This window comes from Silene latifolia, chromosome 4, assembly GCF_048544455.1.
Source record: "Silene latifolia isolate original U9 population chromosome 4, ASM4854445v1, whole genome shotgun sequence".
NCBI classification, from domain to species: domain Eukaryota; kingdom Viridiplantae; phylum Streptophyta; class Magnoliopsida; order Caryophyllales; family Caryophyllaceae; genus Silene; species Silene latifolia.
In genome coordinates, this window is record NC_133529.1 from 18,831,096 (window position 1) to 18,853,516 (window position 22,421).

At 37.2% G+C, this 22,421-nt stretch overlaps 6 protein-coding genes across 6 annotated transcripts; 1 reads left to right on the top strand and 5 right to left on the bottom strand.

Moving 5' to 3' along the window:
* Window positions 1–284: 284 nt before the first annotated feature.
* LOC141652129 (putative xyloglucan 6-xylosyltransferase 5) lies at window positions 285–1,654 on the bottom strand. The gene has a single exon (XM_074459761.1). The coding sequence runs from the start codon at window positions 1,652–1,654 to the stop codon at window positions 341–343; it is 1,314 nt and encodes a 437-aa protein (XP_074315862.1). The 3' UTR covers window positions 285–340.
* A 1,454-nt stretch (window positions 1,655–3,108) lies between these two features.
* LOC141651186 (14.7 kDa heat shock protein-like) lies at window positions 3,109–3,540 on the bottom strand. The gene has a single exon (XM_074458907.1). The coding sequence runs from the start codon at window positions 3,538–3,540 to the stop codon at window positions 3,109–3,111; it is 432 nt and encodes a 143-aa protein (XP_074315008.1).
* A 926-nt stretch (window positions 3,541–4,466) lies between these two features.
* On the bottom strand, window positions 4,467–8,362 carry LOC141653163 (protein NEN1-like). The gene is made up of 6 exons (XM_074460839.1): window positions 8,001–8,362; window positions 7,407–7,564; window positions 6,763–6,809; window positions 6,205–6,268; window positions 5,267–5,952; window positions 4,467–4,943 (listed from the first exon to the last, which is right to left on the bottom strand). Exons 1-6 carry the CDS (start codon window positions 8,275–8,277, stop codon window positions 4,706–4,708), a joined length of 1,470 nt encoding a protein of 489 aa, XP_074316940.1. The 5' UTR covers window positions 8,278–8,362; the 3' UTR covers window positions 4,467–4,705.
* An 818-nt stretch (window positions 8,363–9,180) lies between these two features.
* LOC141653164 (ribulose-phosphate 3-epimerase, chloroplastic) lies at window positions 9,181–13,363 on the bottom strand. Its single transcript, XM_074460840.1, has 10 exons — window positions 13,030–13,363; window positions 12,365–12,479; window positions 12,132–12,272; window positions 11,900–12,013; window positions 10,976–11,054; window positions 10,333–10,442; window positions 10,138–10,194; window positions 9,888–9,957; window positions 9,698–9,795; window positions 9,181–9,375 (listed from the first exon to the last, which is right to left on the bottom strand). Exons 1-9 carry the CDS (start codon window positions 13,146–13,148, stop codon window positions 9,746–9,748), a joined length of 855 nt encoding a protein of 284 aa, XP_074316941.1. The 5' UTR covers window positions 13,149–13,363; the 3' UTR covers window positions 9,181–9,375; window positions 9,698–9,745.
* A 1,220-nt stretch (window positions 13,364–14,583) lies between these two features.
* Window positions 14,584–17,299, top strand: LOC141653165 (galactoside 2-alpha-L-fucosyltransferase-like). Its single transcript, XM_074460842.1, has 2 exons — window positions 14,584–14,984; window positions 15,734–17,299. Exons 1-2 carry the CDS (start codon window positions 14,780–14,782, stop codon window positions 17,107–17,109), a joined length of 1,581 nt encoding a protein of 526 aa, XP_074316943.1. The 5' UTR covers window positions 14,584–14,779; the 3' UTR covers window positions 17,110–17,299.
* A 160-nt stretch (window positions 17,300–17,459) lies between these two features.
* LOC141653166 (uncharacterized) lies at window positions 17,460–19,054 on the bottom strand. Its single transcript, XM_074460843.1, has 4 exons — window positions 18,871–19,054; window positions 18,673–18,782; window positions 17,930–18,072; window positions 17,460–17,687 (listed from the first exon to the last, which is right to left on the bottom strand). The coding sequence occupies exons 1-4, from the start codon at window positions 19,004–19,006 to the stop codon at window positions 17,645–17,647; spliced, it is 432 nt and encodes a 143-aa protein (XP_074316944.1). The 5' UTR covers window positions 19,007–19,054; the 3' UTR covers window positions 17,460–17,644.
* Between the last annotated feature and the right edge of the window lie 3,367 nt (window positions 19,055–22,421).

Consider the following 22,421-nt stretch of genomic DNA (forward strand, 5'->3'; position numbering starts at 1 on the left):
TAGCCGGGATGATATTTAATAGCATGAAGTCGCGAACTATGAATAAAGTACGAGTATTAAAGCAAAAAGTGAATGAACTTACTTGAACGAATTTTAACAATTCCTAATTACATTATAGTAATAAAACTTATACAAGCGAAAAATATAACTATTCAATTCAACTAAGGAGTATATCTCATCAACTTATGATGATCCGGTATAAAAATTACAATCAAATTATCGAATAAAAAATTCGAATTAAAAAGTAAAACAATTGTTGATTTTTTTTTTGGGTGCAAAGTAAAACAATTGTTGATCAAAAGAAGAATTCTTAACTAGATAATCAGAATTCCACATACATCTAGCTCTTTGATGATCCAACAACAACATGGTGACGAATATCAAGTTGATCCACAAACTTCAAAGGATCATCAGTTTCATTCCGAATACTTCTAATATTAGGGCTTAATAAACCCCTATGCCTAAACCCATATAGCTTAAGTACTTGATTATCAGCAAAATTAAAGGCTCTTTCCATGCTCTTCAAACACTTTTCAACAGGGTAATCCCCATAACTACCACAAGGCTTGCACCCTACAAAATGTGTCACAAATGGCCACCTCTCATCGCCTAACCCGGGATGGTATTTCTCGGCCATTTCCTCGTATTTATCGACTAGACCCAACCAAAACCCGTGTAAGTAGTACGAGTTTTCAATGAACACCTTACTAATCCACTTGTTCTTTTGGGAAAGTAACAAGTATATCAATGCAGATTGATCATCGGCCTCAAAAGCGGGTCTACCCTTTAAATTCGCGGTAAGGATCTTACCGGCCTCTTCCCTTACTTGACCCTTAGGGCCCATGGGTGCCCACGCGTCAAGTAAGTCCAAAGACCATTGACAATTCCGGAAGAGAAAACTTCCGGTATTGAGGGCGATCCACGAGTTTTGCTCAAATAGCAAATCCGGATAGCCATGGATCACGAGATTAGAATCTTTGTACTTGGCAAATGGGATCTCAAATACCATGTCAGTGAACAATGCATCACTATCTAACCACCAGATCCACTCGATTTCCGGGTGCGAAAGCATTAGTTTTCTAATTAATGGTAACTTGGCCCAATAACCAGCCATCTCTTTATCTAGATGAGCCATATTGTACACTATCTCCATCCCATGCAACCTACAATAATCAATCTTATTCTTCAACCCCTTCAAAAGATAGTGATCCCCGGACGGGTTGTCACACGGGTTGGGTGTTGACCCTGTGACCAGCAAAACCCGGTCTTTCCCATTTACAACATTAGGAAAGCCCGGGTTTTGCTTGAGCCAATTTTGACGTTGGCTATCCCAGTCGTCAATTCTTGGCCCCAACGTGTACGTCACGTTGGAGTTTGATGTTGACTCATTCTCGTCCAATGGGTCACCTGGATCCTTGTCAGACCGTATCTCTGCAAGGATCCGATTGGTCTCCTCGATTAGAGCCTGACTCTCGGCCTCAACCGATGAGCTGGTGAGGTCTCCAAACCCAATTGTACCCCTTAGCACCAAAATCGTTATAAGCCCACAAATAAGGGTGATCTTAATGTTGTTGAATGTCTTCTGCATCTGTTGTAGTCTAGGAGACCGTTTAGGACTCGCTGGTTTCCCATTGTCCGTGTCATCACGACCCATTTATAACAACCACCTTTTCCGACCTCTAATAAGAAGGTCAGATGTATACAACTTTACCCCAGCCTAATCTCAACAGACTCGAAAATATATCAAATGATGAAATATAATCAAATGGGAGTTTGAAGAATGTTGAAAGTAGAAAGACTCGATTTTTTTAGACAGAAGATAAACAAAAGAGCAAGAAAGAAGTAATGTAAGAGCTTCAATTGTGTGCTTTAATTTGTCAACACTAAATATACAGAAACAAAAATTACATGAAATGAGAAGATTTTGAGCTGTAAATCAAATGAACATTGAACCTGCATACATTTGTTCACACGTTGTAAGAGTGTTTCTTAGCCGGCTTCAACCGCGTAAATAATGTTTAATATAATGTTAGTTAGGAAATATAGTAGTTTGCTTGATAAATTAATATTATACTTGCAAGAAATCTAGGTTGTGGTCAAGTAGTGGAATATTGGAAAGGAACAGCAGCAATCATGCAGCGAATGTTATAACAACCCTGCACGTTGGATCGGATTTGTATTGTCAAATTCTTTGTGGAGGGAACATTACTGGCAGATGGTCTGCCATCTGCATATAAATTTCGACTCCCTCCAATAGGTGCGAAGGCGAGGCCTGGTTGTAACAGAAAGAGTTGCTTTACCTATTATCAGTCGATTTTAGGATGAAATCGTCTTTGACTTATGAAAGTGGTGCCTCGGGTTTGTATCAGGTGGACATTCACGAAAACTAGTCTCTCTAGCTCGTACTGTGACTGTATAATATAATGAGAAACCAGGAAGTGAAATCACAGAACTCAATTGATTCATTCCAGAGTTACCAGCCTAATTAGTACAGTTTTTCGAAGCTCTCCTCGACAAGGAGCTGCCCCCGAGGAAATCCTATACTAGCTAATGGGTTAAATCAGTAGCGGGTGTCTTTGTCATCGAGGTTCAGCTAATGGGTTCAATGCATAACAACAATGTCTGCAGTAATAGTGAAGAAAATGTGCAAAAACATGTACTGTAACTCTGTAAACCTGTAATTTATCCATAAATGAAAACAAATACTCCGTATTCTGCAAGTAATTTAAACAAATACTCCGTATTCTGCAAGTAATTTATTCACAGGGCTTCCAATAACATCGAATTTCCGACTTTTTTTTCCCCTTTCATCTAAAACTAATTGTCCCCTTTAGTGATCAATCAATTAAGATTCCACAATTCTGGGTTATACGTTACAACACAAGAAGATGTAAAATAAGTGGCAGTCAACAAAAAGACGGGTATATCCGTCTTAATTAACCAAAGAAAAAAAAACAAAAGACTGGTGAAATTCAGGGTTCCATAATTACTGAATTACACTTTTGATTACAAATCCATCATATTCGTTAACCTAGCATACCCATATTAAAACATGACAAATTATCCGTCTTAAGAAAGACCTATCGTTAAATCCGTAACTAAAAAGGACTAGTGACTAAGCTTAGGAACGTGGAGCCAGAAAATGCCATCAACGATTTCAGCCTTGATTTTAGCAGCATCAAAGCGAGTAGGGTTAGCAAAGAAGAAACCATCATACTCCCTTTTAAACTCCTCATCTTTAGAAACCGGGAAGCCGGGGAGATTAAGAAGCTCGATGCCGTGGAATGAAATCTTATTGGCGGTTACATTGACAGTGACATTACCCTTGGGAACACCGGGCATAAGCACCCAAAGGTTAACCCCAGTCTCGGATTCCCAGTAATCCATGAAAGATTTCGGACCACGCTTCATAGCGCCGTTCGGCATCCACGGTTTATCGGGGGCGGGTTTCATTGAAGGAGGTGCCCATGGTGGTAGACTGGTACAGTACTTGCGGGTCGCGTGTCGGAGGAATGGCCGGAAGCGAGTGAGGTGCGACATGGCTTACAACAGAGGTAGAGGGAGTGATTTTTTGTGTTTGTGTTTTGTAAATTGTAATTGCCTGTATTTGTAGACAGGTGTCTACACAGCTGTGCGGTGCCTGTGTTTTTTACCGTTGTCAATTGTACTTGTGGTAAGAATTATTAGCTGTAGTTTTGAAAGATGACAAATTGTTGTATTTCTATTTCTATGCAAGTTTTGCTTTAATTGTGTCCCATTGAGATATCACTTTGAGATTTGAATCAATCGAGTCGGGTACCTAACGAGTCAACTTAGGTGGTATAGAGTATTCAGAAGGATTAGATCACATTACGGATTTGTTGAACTAATTAATTAAAGATATAACATCGTAAGTCTAATTTATTGGTTCGTTAATGGTGCAAATTATGTTTTGATGGTAACGGTAAGACTATGATAAATTCGCTGATTTATACGGAGTATGTGTCAAGACTCTCAGTTATCAAAAATGTCTTTGTCTACTGGCTAAGAAAGACGTGTAATGAAATTCAAATTCCCACACCCCACTATTGTATGCCTCGGCCTAACGTCTTGGTTGTAAAATTTGTTGATATTGCTTGAATTATACTTATTCCCTAGCGTCTCTTAAACTGAAAATTGAAATACCAACCTAAAAAACGGAATGGCTCATTTAACAACAATAAATTGAATGACTTAATTGTTTTCGTAAATTCGTAGGTGTCATACGAGAAATCACATATCCCAAATTGATTGACGTTGTTCAAGGAGTAAATACTCCCTTTGCAGAATTGCAGGTTTCCAAATTGCAAATGGGTTAAATCAGTAGCGGGTGCCTTGCTCATCGAGGTCAGTCGTCTGATTTAAGTTTTCAGAACCAAACTGAGCTACTGAGTTCAATGCGTAACAACAATTTTGCAGCAATAATGAAGAAAATGTGCATAAACATGTATCGTAAATCTGTAAGTTATCCATAAATGAAAACAAATATTCTACAAGTAATTTAATCAACAGGAATGAATTGAGTTACAGCGACACCATCCAAGACTCTTTTATCAGTCTCGAGTTAATCTACAGAAAGTTCAGTAAAATATTATACCATGCTAACTTACAAGTTAATTCAATCCAAATTATTCACAGGACTTTCAATAAATAAATTTGCTGCTAATGATCAGTCAGACTTGTAGAATCATGAAGAATGAATAACCAATTTTTCTGCAACTAGCCGAATGCCTGCATTCTGCTGATAATCATACTGATCCAAGGAGATGAATGCATCGACTGAACTCCCAGAAATGAATAACCTCTCGAGTTCAGCAGGATCAAACTTACTGAACACAAGTTTTTGTTCAGTCCCAGAAGAAGCCTCTTTCTGAAATATCTCAGTACCATAGCTTGCAACATCTCCTGTTACAACCGTCGGTATTCTGCAGAATATAAAGATTAAAACTTTGTAAGTTATTGCAAGCTAACATCTAAAGCATAGGTAATAACACAAACTAGAAATTTTACAGCGTCACGATAAATGAAGAAAATTACAAAGGTAGTACTCCGTAGTTGTTAGCTAGCTAGCTAAGCTTAGCTAATGACATGCAGGTCCCAGTCCGGCTTGTACCCATTTAATCCGAAAAACTCAAACTCAAACTGACTCGACCTGCACCCAACCCTAATGACATGCAGGTCCCATATGCCAGGTCTAATTTAGACCAAAAGAGAAAAAAACAAAGGATTCCATAGTAGTTTTACTTACTGGAGACGGACAGTAGGAAAGTTCCAGTAGCCATTCTTTCTGCTCACCATAGGCCTCCATTCAGATGAGCTACCAGAGTCCATGAACAATCTCTGTGCATGACTATCACATACATCCAGAACTTGACAAAAGCTGGGAGGAGCATCAACCACAAAACTCAACTTAGGGCGATCTGCCTGATCTACAAATTTAGTACTGATTCCAAAACGCACTTTCAAATGACAACACACAAGCTTCAGTTGAATAGCATTGTGCAGTAATTGAATTCTCCGGCTTCCACGGTAGAATGGAATAAATGCAGTTATAGAAGAAATAGACACGTCATCAGGAGTCAAAAACTCGGATGAAGTTCTTGAGCTTTCAGGAGGTATCATCAACGGCGGAGATGTATCCAAAGATTCGGTAGTGGGCCTTTCCTCCATGACATTATCTTCTTGTATAGCATCAGCCATTATCTCTTCGGAAAGCTCTCTCAGGTTGAATGATTCTGTGGTAGGCCTAGACGGTTCAGCAGAAGTCAAAATTCGCTGCCCTGAAGTTTGATTTTCATTATTTTCAGTGATGGGAACGGAGCTAGGAGTGTAGTTCATCTCCACTGGCATAACTCTCCCAGCACTACGTGTTCTCGTAGAAGTACTTGGAGATACCCAACTGTCGCTTGTTAGAATATCAGGGAGACTCGATTCCTGCACTTAGTGAAAAAAAATGGCATCTTTAAGAGGAGATATCTGTTTTGAGGGGAAGGGAGGGGGATTCTATTCCAATTATCGCCCAAGAGCCCTCAGATAAGCGAGTTTGGGATAGCTTTCAAGATATTTATTAATTAATAATTACACTATCAGAATTCAGAAAAATGTTCGAACATCCTACAAACTTTTCAATATTCAAGGCAGAAAGTGTTGTAATTGATGCAATAAAAACCAGAAAAGATATATTACCAAGAAGAGCACTGTTGCGCAATACTTGAGCACTTCAAGATTCATGCGTACATCATCTAAGCTCCTGCAATCATCAACAAACAGTTTGCTGAGAAACAAAGCCTGAACTGAATTCTCAAAAACACAGTTCTCTGATTAGCTTTATTAATTATTATACTCCCTCCGTTATAATCATTTGTTTAGTTTTGATTAAAACACGCCCCACACAGAATATAAAAGGCAAACAAATGATTGGGACGGAGGGAGTACTCCGTAAGTTCGTATCATAATACAAAACAAAAGACTTGTGAGTCTTTGGCTCCTATGGAAATGGAAATATCCAACTATTCTTCTATTTAGTCTAGATCATAAAAGCCTATGACTTCAAAAATTGAAACCTAGAAACAAGGTAGATAGCAGATCCATCTGTGATCAAATAAGAAGACAAAATTGCTTCTTTTTAGGCCAATGAATGACATTGTTAATTCCATTGCGGCATTAGTAACTGTTTATACGATCTTCAAACCAAAAGGGACTACCACAGGCTAAGCCAGTAAAGTCAAGGAAGCCACAAATTACCTATGTGTCTGCTGACCTAGACCAAAGTACGTGGCAAGGGTCGCCATCTGAAAAGCATAAGCAAGAATATACGAAGCATTAGCTACAAGAAATAGCACATGACAAACTGTACCTAAACAAAGCAAAGGAATAGGTTCTCCACAAATCAGTTATTAAAGAAATGGCTAAGAAGGAAATAGTAATCGTAAAAATCACAATTAACCACTCTATGCAAAGGAAACAAAATGTGGTATGCATAGAAAGGAACATGATTTAAAAACCTCGTTTCCACCACTCAACTAAGTGGCATCAAAAGTAAACCAGCCATTGTCAATCATTGCGAAATGCATACCGAATTCAAAAAACTACTAGCAGATCAGGCTAATAATATTTCAAAAACATGCTTGAATCTATCATTCAACTCGAAACAATCAACAGTAAGCATGAAGGCAAATCAGCTCTTCTAGTAAATTCACGATTAAAAAAAAAAGATAATCATTTTCTTCAACTGAAACAACTAGTATATAATCAATACTGAGTTGTCAAATAATCTAGCTGACATCCTCGACATCCAAAACAACAAACAAAATCAAAAACCTATCTACAATCCAAGTCAATTAAGTTCAAAATCAAGCAAAATAAAGGGAGAAAATGGAGAAAATGACCTTCATATTACCAGCACGGCGACCAAACCTCTGAGTCAACAAAGCCAACGAATCAATGATCCCTTTTGGCTCCGGTGGTGGCCGGTTAACCTCTGCAAACGCTTCCCTGATCCTCGGACAATCAAATCTCAATATATTATGCCCAGCCCATATTCTCCCTACATTCATTAATTACCACAATCAAACAAAAAACAAACATAAAGTTCCAAACTTTCTCATCAAAATAATAAAAATAAAATGTCAATCAACAAATTCCTTTCCAATTCCAGCTTAATTAAAATTTGGGACTTGAATTCTACCCCATAGTAGCAAATTAGCAATTTCATCACTACTCAATCCCTATAGTAGACTTCTCAAATATCCGGAGCTGGGGCCGCTCCCAAACCCGCTCCGACCTATTCCAATTCCAATTCCATAGGTTGCTCAAACACCATTGAGAAACTGAAATTAGGAATTGAATTCCACATAATCTCCAAACAGGTTTTTTGAATTAGAAAATCTTACTTTATACAATTGAAATCACAAAAGTAAAACCAATTCCGCATTTCCAAACACTACCCTAAGAAAAATAGGATAAAGGGAGAAGGGTTATACCGTTGAGAAGGTCAAAGATTTTATCAGCTACATGAGCGAAAGGAGGGGCGGAGGACACAGCGGCGCGTGAAATACCGTTACAACGCTCCGAAAGCGAGGAAATCAAAGAGAGATCATTAGGGCAAAGAAGAGTAGAGTAACTCTCAAGCTCAACTAACTTTCTAGGACATACAAGGATAGCACCGAATTCTAATACAGCGTAGCCTTGTCCTGGTTTAGTAGGGATCGTGGTTTCGAGATCAAAAAAGGCGATTTCGGACCGTTGTTGTTCCGACATAATTGGATGCTGGCTGGATGGTTGTTTGAAGGGGTTTTGAGGTTGTTTGTTTGGCGGTGGTTACGGAGTTAGTTGGTTTGAGTTTTGAGGTTGTTAGAAGTAGTTATATATATGGGGCCAAAAGAAGGGAGGGAGGTTGCTTAATTGATGAGGTTATCCAATTTTGTGTATTTGTTCATTTTGGTTTTTGTAGGTTTAAGATTTCATTTTGGTATATTCTTCTATTGGGTTCGGTTCCCGATAATGAATTTGGTCTGAATTTGAGTCGGGTAAGAATATCAAGTTGATTAAGCATGTGTTCAATCGTTCAGATAAGCTTTGCCACTGGTGCATTTTTCATTAAGTTGAATAAATATACTTTGATCTAATTGCTCACACGTCTCTTCATTTTCATGTACGTAATGCATAACACATTTTTATTTTCGTGACATTAATCTCATTTCTAAATTTGACAAGTTTTAACGTTTGGATTGTCTTTTACCATTGAGGTCGAATTAGAACACACACAAACATGTTTAACATCTTTTTAGACCTTCACACAACTTTTGCAGTAATCCATTAGGGCAAGTAACTCACGCATGGTATTACCAAGCAACTTTCTCACCCTCTTTTGTACTATACATCCTACTCCTACACGCAAAGGCTTTGTGAATGAAGCTTCCTACTTCGGTAGGGGTGTCCCGTGTTCTTTGTCTTCCTCCCGAGCGAGATCGGAACACGATCCAAATTGACCAAAAATCATACTCGAAATGACTTGATTCGTCAGGGCAAGTAACTTATGCATGGTATCCCCAATCAACATTTCAATATAGTATCGAGTACTTAAGTTTATTTAAATGCACTCAATACTCGTAAGTTTCAGGGGTTCCGTTTGATACAAACACTGCGAAACAAATTTCCTGGTGATTTCTAATACAGATAACTTATATAAATGCAAGTATAAAAAACCATATTACATTCAGGCTTAGACAGGCATGAGTTAACTAGATCATTTACAACGACATCGAATACAAAGGAAGGACTAGTATACATTGAAATATGTTACAGCGTTCTATTCATTATGTCCTTGCTGGATGGCAGCAGCAATGCAGCATTCATCTGCAGGGTGAAAAAAATATGGGTTCAAAGAAGCTAATTTATAGCAGTCATTTCTTACCACTTGCGACATATAGAAAATGTGGTGAATATAAAGAACAAAAACACTCAATGCTACTACACGTCTACATGCGCAGAAGGCACTTACAATACACTAAACCTTAACACTCAAAGGTCGAATCTCGAAAGGGTCATTTAGACAACTTTTAAGTAAAGAAACTCAAATGAAGCATGGACGCCTTTGTCCCATAAATTATGGCTCGTAGATATCTTTCGCATTCTAGATGCTCTTAAGATGTGCTATAAAGTAAAAAAGGGAACATACATGTGAAAGAATATATGGAATTCAGGCAAAATTTTAAGAGTTGGGACTTCAGACTGCAACTGGTTCCGGCCTTTTGCTGGTTTTGATCCCTCTTATAGCTGCATAGCACACACCATTCAACAATTAATAAAATGCAATGATTATGTATTCAGTGAAGTGAAAACTAGAAAGTGTATAGTTAAGTGCATGCCTTCAGCATAATCTTTCGCGCCAAAGACAGCAGACCCAGCAACTAATGCATTGGCACCAGCTTCAATGACCTGATATAAAAAAAAATCCAAGTTATTGAGCCAATCTAAATTGACGAGCCCAAATCCGAAACATACTCGAATAGAACAGCCCAAAGTAGACATTTAAGGCACTAAGGGTTCAAAATATAGTTGCCATGTAAGACCTTTTAAAGGTCTCACATAATTCATCATAATCTAATTGGTTAATACCTTGTATGCATTTGCGGGAGTAACTCCTCCGTCCACCTCAATCCATGGGTTCACCCCCTGCCAATCAGATGCCCAATAAGTCCAATTTATTCAAGATCACTTAATAACAAGAAGTTTGATTCATGTCCATTAAGCGTGACGGGAATCCAAGATCACTTATTAACAACGATAATTTATGATAAAAACAACTAATACCTTCTCTGCGCACATTCTCCTTAGATCAGAGATTTTCTTGACCTGGCTCTCAATGAAGCTTTGTCCACCAAACCCAGGGTTTACAGACATTATCAAGACTAGATCAACCGCTGTACAACAACAATACCAACATTAACGAGTGCCTCAAGGGCTCCTGCAAATGGCATAGTAAGGAAGGTCGCATTTATGCAGTCTTACCCCTGGGCTAAGAAGTAACAACACAAAGAGGTTGTTTCAAGATGACCTCAAATAAGAATTGCGACGAGAATTGCATTCAAATAGAAGAGTAACTAGTATGAAACACAGTCTCAAAGTTTAAAAATTAAAAAAAAAAAAAAATCAGATAACTTTCACACTAGAACAATAATCCGAGATAGCTAAATATTTCTTATTCTTCTTCAGAATTTACATTCAAATCTCATCAATCTAGATGACATAAGAAACTCCACCAGTGTGAGTTACACAGACGATAATCGAGAGAAAAAAAGGACAAATTTTTATTTGAAAAGAAAAAAACTAAAATATCAAGAAATCAGGTGAAGCCACTGTAAAGTTTCTATGCTCCATTATTATGCTATGATCAGATTTACTACAAAAGTCAAGAAAAGCTTATGCAGCAATTATTTGAAGAGTATTGACTTACCATCAAGTACATACTCAATAGCACTCAATGGAGTTCCTGGGTTCAAGACGACTCCAGCTTTAGCGCCCAAACTCTTAATCTGGATTCGAGAACATTGACTTAGTTTAGATAAAAGCAGAAGTTGATAACAAGAGAAATGAAGCTTGAGATTGCACATATGAAAGGATATGAAACCATAAGAACATCTCATTAACTTCAATTAATAGGGTAAACAACATGTGGCACAAGGAACGTAGCACTGATTCAATTTGTACTCCCTCCGTCCCGGTCAATTGTTGTCCTTTCGTTTTGGCACAAAGACCAAGGAAAGAGGAAAAGGCCAATAACTAAATGACAAGTGGAACAAATTGAATGGGAATGATCAAATTACTCATCAAGTTCATTCTTAAAATAGAAAGGACAACAAATGACTGAGACACCCAAAAATGGAAAAGGACAACAAATGACCGGGACAGAGGAAGTATCTTTTATTGCAGAAGACAGTTACTTAGCTGGTAATGGTAAAGTCATTGAAGGATTGCAATTATTACGTGGGTTCAAAACTAGTAACCATCAAACCACAATGTGACTCCCTTATCACACAAAAACAGGTTGTATATTTACTCATGTCTGAGTGTGGTTGGTGAATGATAGGCAATTCAGTGTGTTACGCTGGACTCAGAAACATGTTGGCTAAGTGCATCATTTTCCTATCACTCAGAATTATTCCCTTCACATATGAATGGAACTCTACAAATTTTACATGCCTCCAACCCTACTTTGAATGGAGCCTCTTCTTAGCTATGAGGTAATGATAAGAATGACGATGATGAAAGATAGTAACTTCATGCTTTGCTCAAAGTGTCCCTAGACATTGCTAGATAACCATCCTAAATACGAAGATGCATGAGCAATGGGATTCAAAAAGGTTCGTCGAATACTTACTTGGTTTACTGCCCTATGTAAGTGAATGGTGGATGACTGCTCACAATGTACACTCACTATATCTGCTCCAGCCTTGATGAAGTCAGGAACTCGTAGATCCGGTTCTACAATCATCTAATACATTTCGAATTCCAAGTTAAAATTATATTCAGATTTCCTTTTTGTCTACATAATGGATTATATACTATTAATTAATGTACTATGGATCATAGGTATCTAAATTTGAGATTACCAAATGCACATCTAGAGGGAGATCTGTCACAGGCCGCAAGGCATCAACAACCAACGGTCCAATGGTTATATTAGGAACAAAACGGCCATCCATCACATCAACATGAATCCAATCACAACCAGCCAACTCAACTGCTTTCACCTAGAGGCATGAACGGTAAAGAATATACTTTTTATAGACGCATTAACACAATTAAATGCTAGCTGAATGGTCCAAAAGAACGAGTTATATACCTGCTCACCCAATTTTGCGAAGTTGGCTGACAGAATAGATGGAGAAACTATGATGTCGGATTTTGAGAACTTGTCAACTCGAGAAGTTGCCTTCACCACAGTTTGAACTCTTCTCCTATCATAGTTAAGGTATGAGGTTCAGTAGGACTACATGAAAATCCTTACACCTTATCGCTATTTCTAGCACTACATTTTTTGGGCGTAAAGAAAGCCCACAAGGACAGATTTCAAACCTACATGAGTATCACCGTTCACGACTTTATCTACTAAACTAACTAACCTCTACATCATTAATGACATACTATAACTTATTCGAATTTGTCACCTTAGAACATGACTCAACTAAAGAAAGCAGTTTTACTCCCCAAATTCAATACATCAAAGCAATTTGCAACAACTCTTTTAACATTTAGCACAAATGTGACAACTTTCTGCTACATTTCAACTTCATCATACTTCCTAAGATGATCATTAATCACTAATCATTGTTTACTACTAAAATTTATGAGCTTTCCACAATAAACTTAACTCCCCATGTATCATAATCACCATAATCAATGAAAATATCATCAAAAACACAAATTATAATCTTCAATAATAATCATGACTAATAAAATCAACAAAATTGAAGAGAACCCAGATGAAATTAAGCATAAAGATCAAACCTTGTGAAAGTAATAGAATTGGGGTTAGAAGATTGAAGCTTTTTGGGATTAAAACCACCAGAAACCCCATTAATTTTAGAATATTGAAGAGATGATTGGCATAAACAAGCTGCTGTCATTTCTGCACCTCTTATTAATTATTCTTGTGTTATTTTGTACGAAACCCAGAAATGGTAGTTGTTGAGGTTAAAAGAGAGGAGGATTGAGTGATGGAAAGGAGATATGAGAGGGAAATTTAATCTGCAAAAAATGAGAAGGGAACGGTTGGCCCTCTATTGTTGATAAGAGCCAAATCAAAGGAGGGAGAGGGATAAGAAACTTGAATTTAAGGCCCACCTTTGTTCAGGACTTGAGGTTAACACAAGTTTGAATACCGACTACTCTCTCGAGTCTCTCCGTCTTACTCAATAAATAAAGCACCGTAAATTATTCACTGTGACAAAGAGAGTATATGATACGGAGTATTATATACGGAGTATTTGTGTAGAGGTGGCAATCGGGTCAGTCGAATCGGGTTTGGGTCGGGTCACGTTCGGTCATATCGGATTCGGGTTATATCGGGTCAGTATACCTTTTTGGGTCGGGTTTGAGTCGGGTCATTGTCGGGTCCGGTGACTTAATCGCATTACTACAATTTTTTACCATTAAATTTAGTTTTTAACCTATTATTTGGTTTAATTACTGCATTACTAAGTCAAACATATCAATCTAAATACAAAATCACTTTCGTTTTGATCAAAATTAAGCTTAATAATTGTCGGGTCATCAATTTAATCGGGTCAGCATCGGGTCGGGTCTGTGTTGCTGATAATCCGATCGTGTCGGGTTACGGGTCATCATGGAGTCGAGTTCGGGTCGCAATATTTTCGGGTCTTGTCGGGTTTGTTCGGATTCGGATCGGGTCAAACTTACCAACTCTAATACGGAGTATATATTAATTTGATTTGTTAGAATTCAATTTATTTGAAATTTTGAATAGATCTTTAAAATTTGTTTAGTAAAGATCACTTTTTGGAATATGATCGGATGTGGTTCTATTCTACGGTTCTATCTGACTATTGGACCTAAACCCCTTAACTTGGAGGCGGCCAACGTGGCAGGTCAGCTCAGTCCCGTCCTTGACCTCAGATCAAGCCAATGCACTCTCCTAAGCCTGACACTGGTCAAACCCGTTACTTTGTTAAAAGAAAATTTGCAGTGGTCTAGCCTGACTCGCCTCAACCCTAAAGGGGCCACGCTCGGGACAGTTGTTGAGATTGTGTTGTAATTCATTTTTTTTTTGGTGTATAACATCGGTGTAATACGATTTGAGCTTCTGATTAAATTAGAACAACAGTTGATCTTGCTGAAGACGGGTCGGAGCAAGTGACGGGTAATATCACTCACAAAACGGATAGAGGATAAGGTGGGGGCACCCCATGAAATGGTATCCATCACTCCAAAGTGACGGATACGTAACGTCTTCAATGAGATTTTGTGTTAGAACAAACTCCCATCAATTGATAAAGTCATTGGTAATGGTACTCGACTACCCGTGCCAGTACATACAATATGACATATGTAAGCCAGAGATGGGACAATTGCAAGAAACCAGTAAGATGACATGCGCAGCTCAACATTACCAAAACTGAACACTGAACACTGAACACTGAACACGAGTACACTGAAATACACATAAATACACAAGTCCATTACCATATACTCCAATATTCTTCATCTCCCAAATACATAAACAAGGTTTAATACCAATATGAAAAGATTGAGCAAGAAATCAAATGCTGATAATCACAACATAATCTCAGCAACAACTTGGAAATGTGAGTTAAAATGGATGAGTTTATTGGGTATTTCTGTTGCTTTTTTGATGGCTTTTTCAGGTCTCTTCTCTCTTTCTGTTGTTCTTCAAGACACTTTCTTGCCATTCTCACTCTCTACTCTAATTCATTTTCATCAAGGTACTTTTTTTTCTTTGTTTTTGCAAATTATTAGGATTGTACAAGTGTTGGGACTCTTCACTCGCAATTTGCGGGGCCCTTGAGGCACTGGGGTATTGTCGTTGTTGTAGTGAAACAATGGCAACATAGTTTGTTGATTAGTGGTGGAAGTAAAGCTTTATGTTATGTACTCCCTATGTCCCAGTCATTTGTTGTCATTTTCTATTTTAGGGTGTCTTAGTCAATTGTTGTCTTTTCTATTTCAAGAATGAATTTAATGAGCAATTTGATCATTCACACTCAATTTGTTCCACATGTCATTTAGTAATTGACTTCCTCCTCTTTCCTTGGTCTTTGTGCCAAAACAAAAGGATAACAATTGTCGGAGGGAGTACTTTGTTAAAGGACATTTCAATTTCAAAGATGGATTTGCAGTTAATGTCGGGTATAATTTATGTTTAATGATGGTGATTTGAAAAGTTGATGGTTGGTAGTGTTGCATAATCCGACCCCCTACCCTACAATTTGCGAGGCCCCTTGAGGCATTAAGGTAGCACTGAGGTTAAGTTGGGTTTGTAGGAGACTGTTTGTATGGTTCCAATTTTGTGTATTGTGGTCTGTCCATTTAAAAGATCAGCTCTATTTTGAGAAATACTTGCGCTATCTTGCTTGCCAGTGAGTTTTCTGAGAGACGGTCTCATACTCTTACATAGGGTTTATTTTGTTATGTACGGCTTATATGTGAGCTTTTCTATTTGCTTTCTGACCAGGATACACAACTGATTCATCGGAGTCTTCACAATCTGATAACTATGACTTGCTTGGTGGTTTATTATCGGCCAAAGGTTTCGAAAAAGGAACATGTTTGAGTAGATACCAGGCAAGCTTGTACCGCAAAGTGTCATCTTATACACCGTCTTCATATCTCGTCTCCAAGTTAAGAGCTTATGAACGGTTACACCAACGCTGCAGTCCCAACACAGAATCCTACAACAGAACACTAGAGCTGATAGATTCTGCTCGAGTTCTTGACACTGCGACTGACTGTAACTATTTGTTGTGGTTATCTTTCAGTGCTTTAGAGAACAGGATACTTAGCATTTCATCAGCATTTCTTTACGCTATTCTTACAGATCGGGTTCTCTTAATTGACCGTGGATCTGATATGGACGATCTCTTCTGTGAGCCGTTTCCTGATACTTCATGGCTGTTACCTATCAATTTCCCTTTTCCCAACAAATTACGGAGTTTTGACCAGAGATCTGGGATGTCCTACGGAAATATGCTGAGAAGTAATATCGTTTCAAATTCAAATTCTTCATATCCCTCGTCCCTTTACCTACATCTTGCCCATGATTATGATGATTATGATCAACGGTTTTTCTGTGACCGTGAACAGAGATTTCTTCGCAATGTTCCCTGGTTAATCATGAAGACAGATAACTACTTCATTCCATCCCTCTTTCTCATCCCCTCCTTCGAAAAGCAGCTACACGGCCTCTTTCCGCAAAAGGAAACCGTCTTCCATTTCTTAGGCCGCTACCTTTTTCATCCCACAAACTCAGTCTGGGGTCTTATTTTACGTTACTACGATGCATACTTGTCAAAGGCTGATGAAAAGGTCGGGATTCAAATTGGAGAACTTGATACTGGTCTGAGTCCTGCTCAGCATGTCTTAGATGAAATCATGGCATGTGGTATTGAAGAAAGCCTTTTACCACCATTAAATCAGCAAGAAGAGGTGGTGATTCCTAATGCAACACCGAAACTGAAAGCACTGTTGATTACTTCTCTGAACTCGGGCTACTATGAGAGTATAAAGAACATGTACTGGGAAAAACCGGCAGTAAATGGAGAAATAGTGTCTGTTTACCAACCAAGGTTTCAACAGACGGAGAAACGAACCCACAACAGGAAGGCGTGGGCAGAAATGTACTTATTGAGCTTGACTGATGTCATACTAACAAGTTCAGGGTCTAATTTCGGGTATGTTGCCCAGGGGCTTGGCGGGTTGAAACCATGGATCCTTTATAAACCCGAAAATGGGACTGTCCCTAATCCTCCTTGTCGCCATGCTATGTCTGTGGAACCTTGTTTCCATGCACCTCCCTTGTATGATTGCAAAGCGAAAAAGTGTTATGAGTAGTGAGCTAATTCCTTATGTTACTGTGAGGACATGAGTTCGGGTCTTAAGCCTGTCGATACTTAAATTTCGTTCTTCATCAGTCTGCGCTTGAATGTCTTCTATTTATTTTTTTTTTTATTTTTTGAGGAAGAATGTTTTCTATTTTACATTACAATTCAGAAAAGGTTGATAACAGAAGTTAGGTTGCATACATCCAACTCCGCATCACCCTGCCATTTCCGGGATCTCTTCGGGCACTATGTAGCATTGCTATGAGAAAGAATGACTGCTGATTTTCTCATGTACAGAGTGGTTTTGTGATCAGTAATACAGACAGCAAATATGACCATTGGCAGTCGAGTCATCGAAGGTATTCCTGACGTGTTAGCCATATCGTGCTGTCTATTCATTTAAGTTCACAAGGCGAAAACATTCAGTAAAAACTTGATTGGTCTACAAGGCAACTGTCGGAAAATTGTACATTGTGACTAGTCCCAGTTATTCAGCATCATAACATAATCAAACATTTAACATGGCAAGTGCTGTTGCTGTTTCATTAACCCCTTCGCCCTTCACACAGTATTATATGATACCCATGCCTGGAACAAGAAAACAGGAAACGCGTCACCAAGAGAAACCTTAGCAATCCCACCACAGTATAAAGATAGGAAAAGAAACACGCAAAATTTATATGAGATGAGACGGTCTTCCACGTGAGACAGGCCTAGTGTCCATATAAGTAATAAGAAATACTTTGCGTGGAAGACCGTCTCAAAGAGTACATAATGAAATGGGTTGGTCTCAATACAGGACTTGAAAAAACGAGTGATGAGAAGTTTACGTAGATTTGAATGGTGCACTGGTGGCTCCTACAGCAGTGCTAAAAGCTACTTCTTGAAATGGACCTGCCATCTTTCCACGAGGGAACCATCCGAGGTCTCCACCCTTTTTGCCGGAAGAGCACTCCGAGTATTGAGCAGCCAACTGAATTTTAATTTAAGAGCACATTATTAGGTGAATTTATGACAGCAAGGAGAAAATGAACAAATAGAATCGACAAAGCCGAATATAATCAGCAAACTGTCTCATGATAATATTAACATGAGACTCATACTTGCTAATAGATGAGGTAACTACACTTCAATTTTTTGGTTAATGAGCATATCGGTAGGATGATTAACATACGGCCTAGTTTCGCTTTATATTAACATGAGATCGTCTTTTAAGATACTATTTGAAAAGTATAATAGGATGATTTAACACTTGGGCTTAATGAGGGCATGAGGCCGGAGAGTATATTCCGTACAACACTAGAGTGAAGGTATCAGCATCAGTCCACCAGTTTGATGCCGCAATGTCTCTCAGCTAAAGAAATTAGGAAAGCGAGAAATAAACTACACAAGCGCCTACGACTAGATATCATATGTCAACTCATCTCAGATGAGAAACTCATCAGTCGCATTTAAAACCATCAGATAGCTAAACATCCGAGGACACAGTTGCCATCTAGACAAGGTTTATCACCTCTCCATGAGAAAAATCAGTAAGAAACTGAAAACAATTTCGAGCAGTTTTCAGATATACCTTTCCAAATTCAGCTGGTGGAACTTTATCCCCATTGTCAAGCCAGCCTTCTCGCAATTTCTGGTATACCTCGTTGATCTTCCCCTGTTTCTCACTTAATATATGCCTGGCTGGAAACAGACATGTAAACCAAAGTATCAGCATAACAAAAGCTGAATTAGAGACGGAGAAAAATCGAGCAGTAAGATACTAACATACCTTTGACAAATGAGCAAGTGCCCAGTTTGTCACCCTTTCCACCCTTATCCTTTGATGCACCTTCGTCACTGGCGCCAGCTGACTGTTTTCCCTTACCTTTCCCAGCGGGTTCCTTTTTCTTTGCGTCCTTCCCCATGGCTGGAAATCCCGAAAAGAGTTGAGGCAACAAAATTCGATTAAAACTCATTCTCTATCTACTATCACCATTACCTCCTAGTTAACTTAGCTGTAATATTTCCTAAATTTGATTAAAACTCATTAATTACGTCAATGACCGCTTGTTACCATCTCAATACTGATACCAAAACTACTCCTTAGCCCTTAGAATTCTCACCAACTCATCACACACATAGCATTCTTGAAAAAACCCAAAATATTCGCCAAAATCGATTTCAGTAGAAACAAGCACCTAGTCCACACCAATCTCTACACTCAAGTAACTTCCTTTTAACCTAAACAGCTAAATTCAGCACCAATGCACCATCCTCACAGGTTTCAATTGACCCAACAAAATCACATGATTAATCAAAATCATATATTGGGTACTTACTAAAATTGCACTTTATGATAATTCACAGTCTTCACACACAGAATATGCATAACAATTAACAATTGGCAAATGGACTGTATATACAGAAGAATTTAAGCAGTAGCGGAACTAAGAGGGGCTAGCAGCAGCGGTCACCCCGCTGATAAATGGAAAAATTGAATCTTTTAGTTAAAGTTATCGGCTTTTTTAACTAGTTTACCTTATTCCATTAATAATTCGTCACTTAGAATTTCCGGCCCCTCGCTAAAAATTCTTGTTCCCCCACTGATTATAAGGCAATTAACGTACCCAAATAAGACCGTCAATGCAATTTCTAACTAGTTTACCTTATTCCATTATATGAAATGAGTAAGCGAGGAGGAGTGAAACGCAGATAGTAGCTTAGAGTTTACGAGGATCATGGATTTTTCCATTATTATATACGGTTTGTATTCGTCAATTCTTTACGTTCTCGTTTTTGGGTTTCGGATTCGATCACTTTGAATTCGGGTAATTTACAAGCATGTCTATTTTGGGTTTGTATCATATGGGTTTGAAAGGGTCAAAATTATACGGATTTTGGGTTGGGTTAGGTTACTTAGGTTAAGGTGAAAAAGAGTCAAATTAATGTTTTCCTACAAATGTTTATTTTCCTTAATTTAATTATAAACAGACTGTTATCCTTAAATTTTACAATTAAAAAAAAAATTACAATTATCTCGTTTAATACGGAGCATATGATATTAATAAGAATAAATGTTTTGTTTAATATATATATATATTCAACTAGTTTTTGTACCCGTACAAAAAGCACGGGTCGCTTTAAATATTAAGGTGAAATTCGGTATTTTAATTAATAGTTGGTAAATTATTAAACTTCATGCTTTATATTTTACTACACGTCATTTTAGCCGCTGCTTTTATCAGAAACATCTTTAGAAGCTCACCGGAGTGCAACGTAAAATAGCTTCATTTTTCGTTAATCAATAAATACACACTTTTCTCAAATTGATACATTACAACTTAATTACTGAAAACTAAACCGTGATTATTTGTTTGGGTAGGATGAGAAAAATTGAGTAGCTAGCCTTATTACTATCATAATTTGAGTGAAGTATATTTAAAGTGCAATCTGACAACACTATCAATTCACGGCGCAATGAAAACTAAGATAGTTTTACATTTTAATAATTTGATCATTTACTACACCATTAAAACTCATAGGAAATTGAAATTGCGGTATCAAAATCTTTTTTAGATTTAACCATCATGAAAATATGTTTTACAATAATGACAATTATCTAATTGTTTAGAAATTTTGATATCAATCATCTCAACTTCTTGTTAATATAAACAGTTCACTTACACATTAATCATGTAAATAATTCACCTACTCCATAATCAAACATTTGAAGAACAAATAAAATACCTGATTTTAATTTTTCGCTAATTTATGACATTATTGATCTATCTACGGAATGACTTTTTCATTCAATGTAAACGCTTGTTGAATATTAGAATAAAACTCCAATGTCTTCTCCCTATCTATTTACTTTTGTAATCGATCAATTACTAAATGCGTACATAGAAAAAAATTAGTGGTAAAAGTAATAGGAAAAAAAAGGAAGAATTCGTACCTACTATATGGAATATAATTATTATGCAAATGTTTAATCTTTCGTTTGTTAATTAAAATTAAAATATATTTATAAAACAGTATTACTCAAGACATTTTTTTTTTTGGTGTTGACCAGGAGTATCCCCTACCGACAGTTGGGGCAGTTTGGCTTTTTCATTCGCAAGAGTCAGGAATCGAACTTCTGACCACTTGTTTAAGAGATGAGAGCCCTTACCACTCACACCAGCCAACTTTGGTATTACTCAAGACATATTAAGAGTCACTAATTTAACATAATTCATTAATTACTAAATAAATACAATAAATTATGTGACCACAATCCACATTAACTTCCAATAAAAAACTCCTAGATACATTGCATACATTTTTTTAGGTAAATGATGAAGAAATATTGACGTCCAAATACATTGGTGTAACCTTTTTACAACATTATAATTTTTTTTTGTTAAAAAAATTTTAAGCAATAATTACCAAAAAAATGTTTTACCTTATGTGAGATTCACAACCCCTTAACTTATTATATCATACAGTGACATGTTATTTGGTAAATAAATCTACAAGGTGAAAGCCAATTTGGATTCTCTTCACTTTTTCCTTTGTGTTTTCTCTCTAATACACTAATATTTTAATATATTTTCTATTTCCATAAACATAACTTTTATAAAGATTACAACCATTAGATCGCGACGAACGAATTCGAACTGTCTCTCAGAAATAAATGGAGAGAATTCAAACCGCGTGAAGGCATGCCACTCTATAAATCAAAACACATTCACTATCTATAAGTAATGAGAAATATAAATGAAGCTCACTTCCGTTTTTGTACTTATTAAAAAAAGGATAAAGTCTCTACAATATCTATTGTTGTCAATTTATGTGTTTCGAGTTAACAAAGCAATATGTAAACTACACATTATAGGATTGCATACGCTTTTGACTTCTTTTTAGAACGGAAAAATATACATAAAATAATGACCTTGATTGGTTAGACAAAATGAAGGAAAGGGATGTTTATACATAAATTATACATTCTTACATTTGTTTTCAAATGGAGTGTGCAACAATTGAAAAGTGTTGAAACTAATATTTAAAAGTATGAAAAAATATATACAAAGTACTAAACTAATAAGAAATTCAAAAAACTAAAATATACTCTATATAAACTAAGACGTACGCCAATGGTATATGATATACTTGTATATACTCTTATAAAGAAAAATGCCCAATTACTTACATATATATGATATAACATAAGCGTAAATGATTTGTCAAATTTATAAAATTGATTGAATAGCTTAATCTTGAGATAAAGTACCCTTAACATTAATCTGCAAGAAAAAGAAAAACAATCACCCATTATATATGCAATGTAGAGTCTATTAA

Coding starts and splice junctions, on each gene's coding strand:
- LOC141653166 (XM_074460843.1), bottom strand. CDS start 19,006: ATGGGGAAGGACGCAAAGAAAAAGGAACCCGCTGGGAAAGGTAAGGGA. Junction 18,783..18,870: donor CACTTGCTCATTTGTCAAAG/GTATGTTAGTAT, acceptor GTCTGTTTCCAG/CCAGGCATATATTAAGTGAG. Junction 17,688..17,929: donor AGTGCACCATTCAAATCTAC/GTAAACTTCTCA, acceptor TTCTTGTTCCAG/GCATGGGTATCATATAATAC.
- LOC141653163 (XM_074460839.1), bottom strand. CDS start 8,277: ATGTCGGAACAACAACGGTCCGAAATCGCCTTTTTTGATCTCGAAACC. Junction 5,953..6,204: donor GCGCAACAGTGCTCTTCTTG/GTAATATATCTT, acceptor CACTAAGTGCAG/GAATCGAGTCTCCCTGATAT. Junction 4,944..5,266: donor TTTCCTACTGTCCGTCTCCA/GTAAGTAAAACT, acceptor TATATTCTGCAG/AATACCGACGGTTGTAACAG.
- LOC141651186 (XM_074458907.1), bottom strand. CDS start 3,540: ATGTCGCACCTCACTCGCTTCCGGCCATTCCTCCGACACGCGACCCGC.
- LOC141653165 (XM_074460842.1), top strand. CDS start 14,780: ATGAAAAGATTGAGCAAGAAATCAAATGCTGATAATCACAACATAATC. Junction 14,985..15,733: donor TCTAATTCATTTTCATCAAG/GTACTTTTTTTT, acceptor CTTTCTGACCAG/GATACACAACTGATTCATCG.
- LOC141652129 (XM_074459761.1), bottom strand. CDS start 1,654: ATGGGTCGTGATGACACGGACAATGGGAAACCAGCGAGTCCTAAACGG.
- LOC141653164 (XM_074460840.1), bottom strand. CDS start 13,148: ATGACAGCAGCTTGTTTATGCCAATCATCTCTTCAATATTCTAAAATT. Junction 9,958..10,137: donor CTCCCGCAAATGCATACAAG/GTATTAACCAAT, acceptor TTTTTATATCAG/GTCATTGAAGCTGGTGCCAA. Junction 9,796..9,887: donor CGCGAAAGATTATGCTGAAG/GCATGCACTTAA, acceptor TGTGCTATGCAG/CTATAAGAGGGATCAAAACC.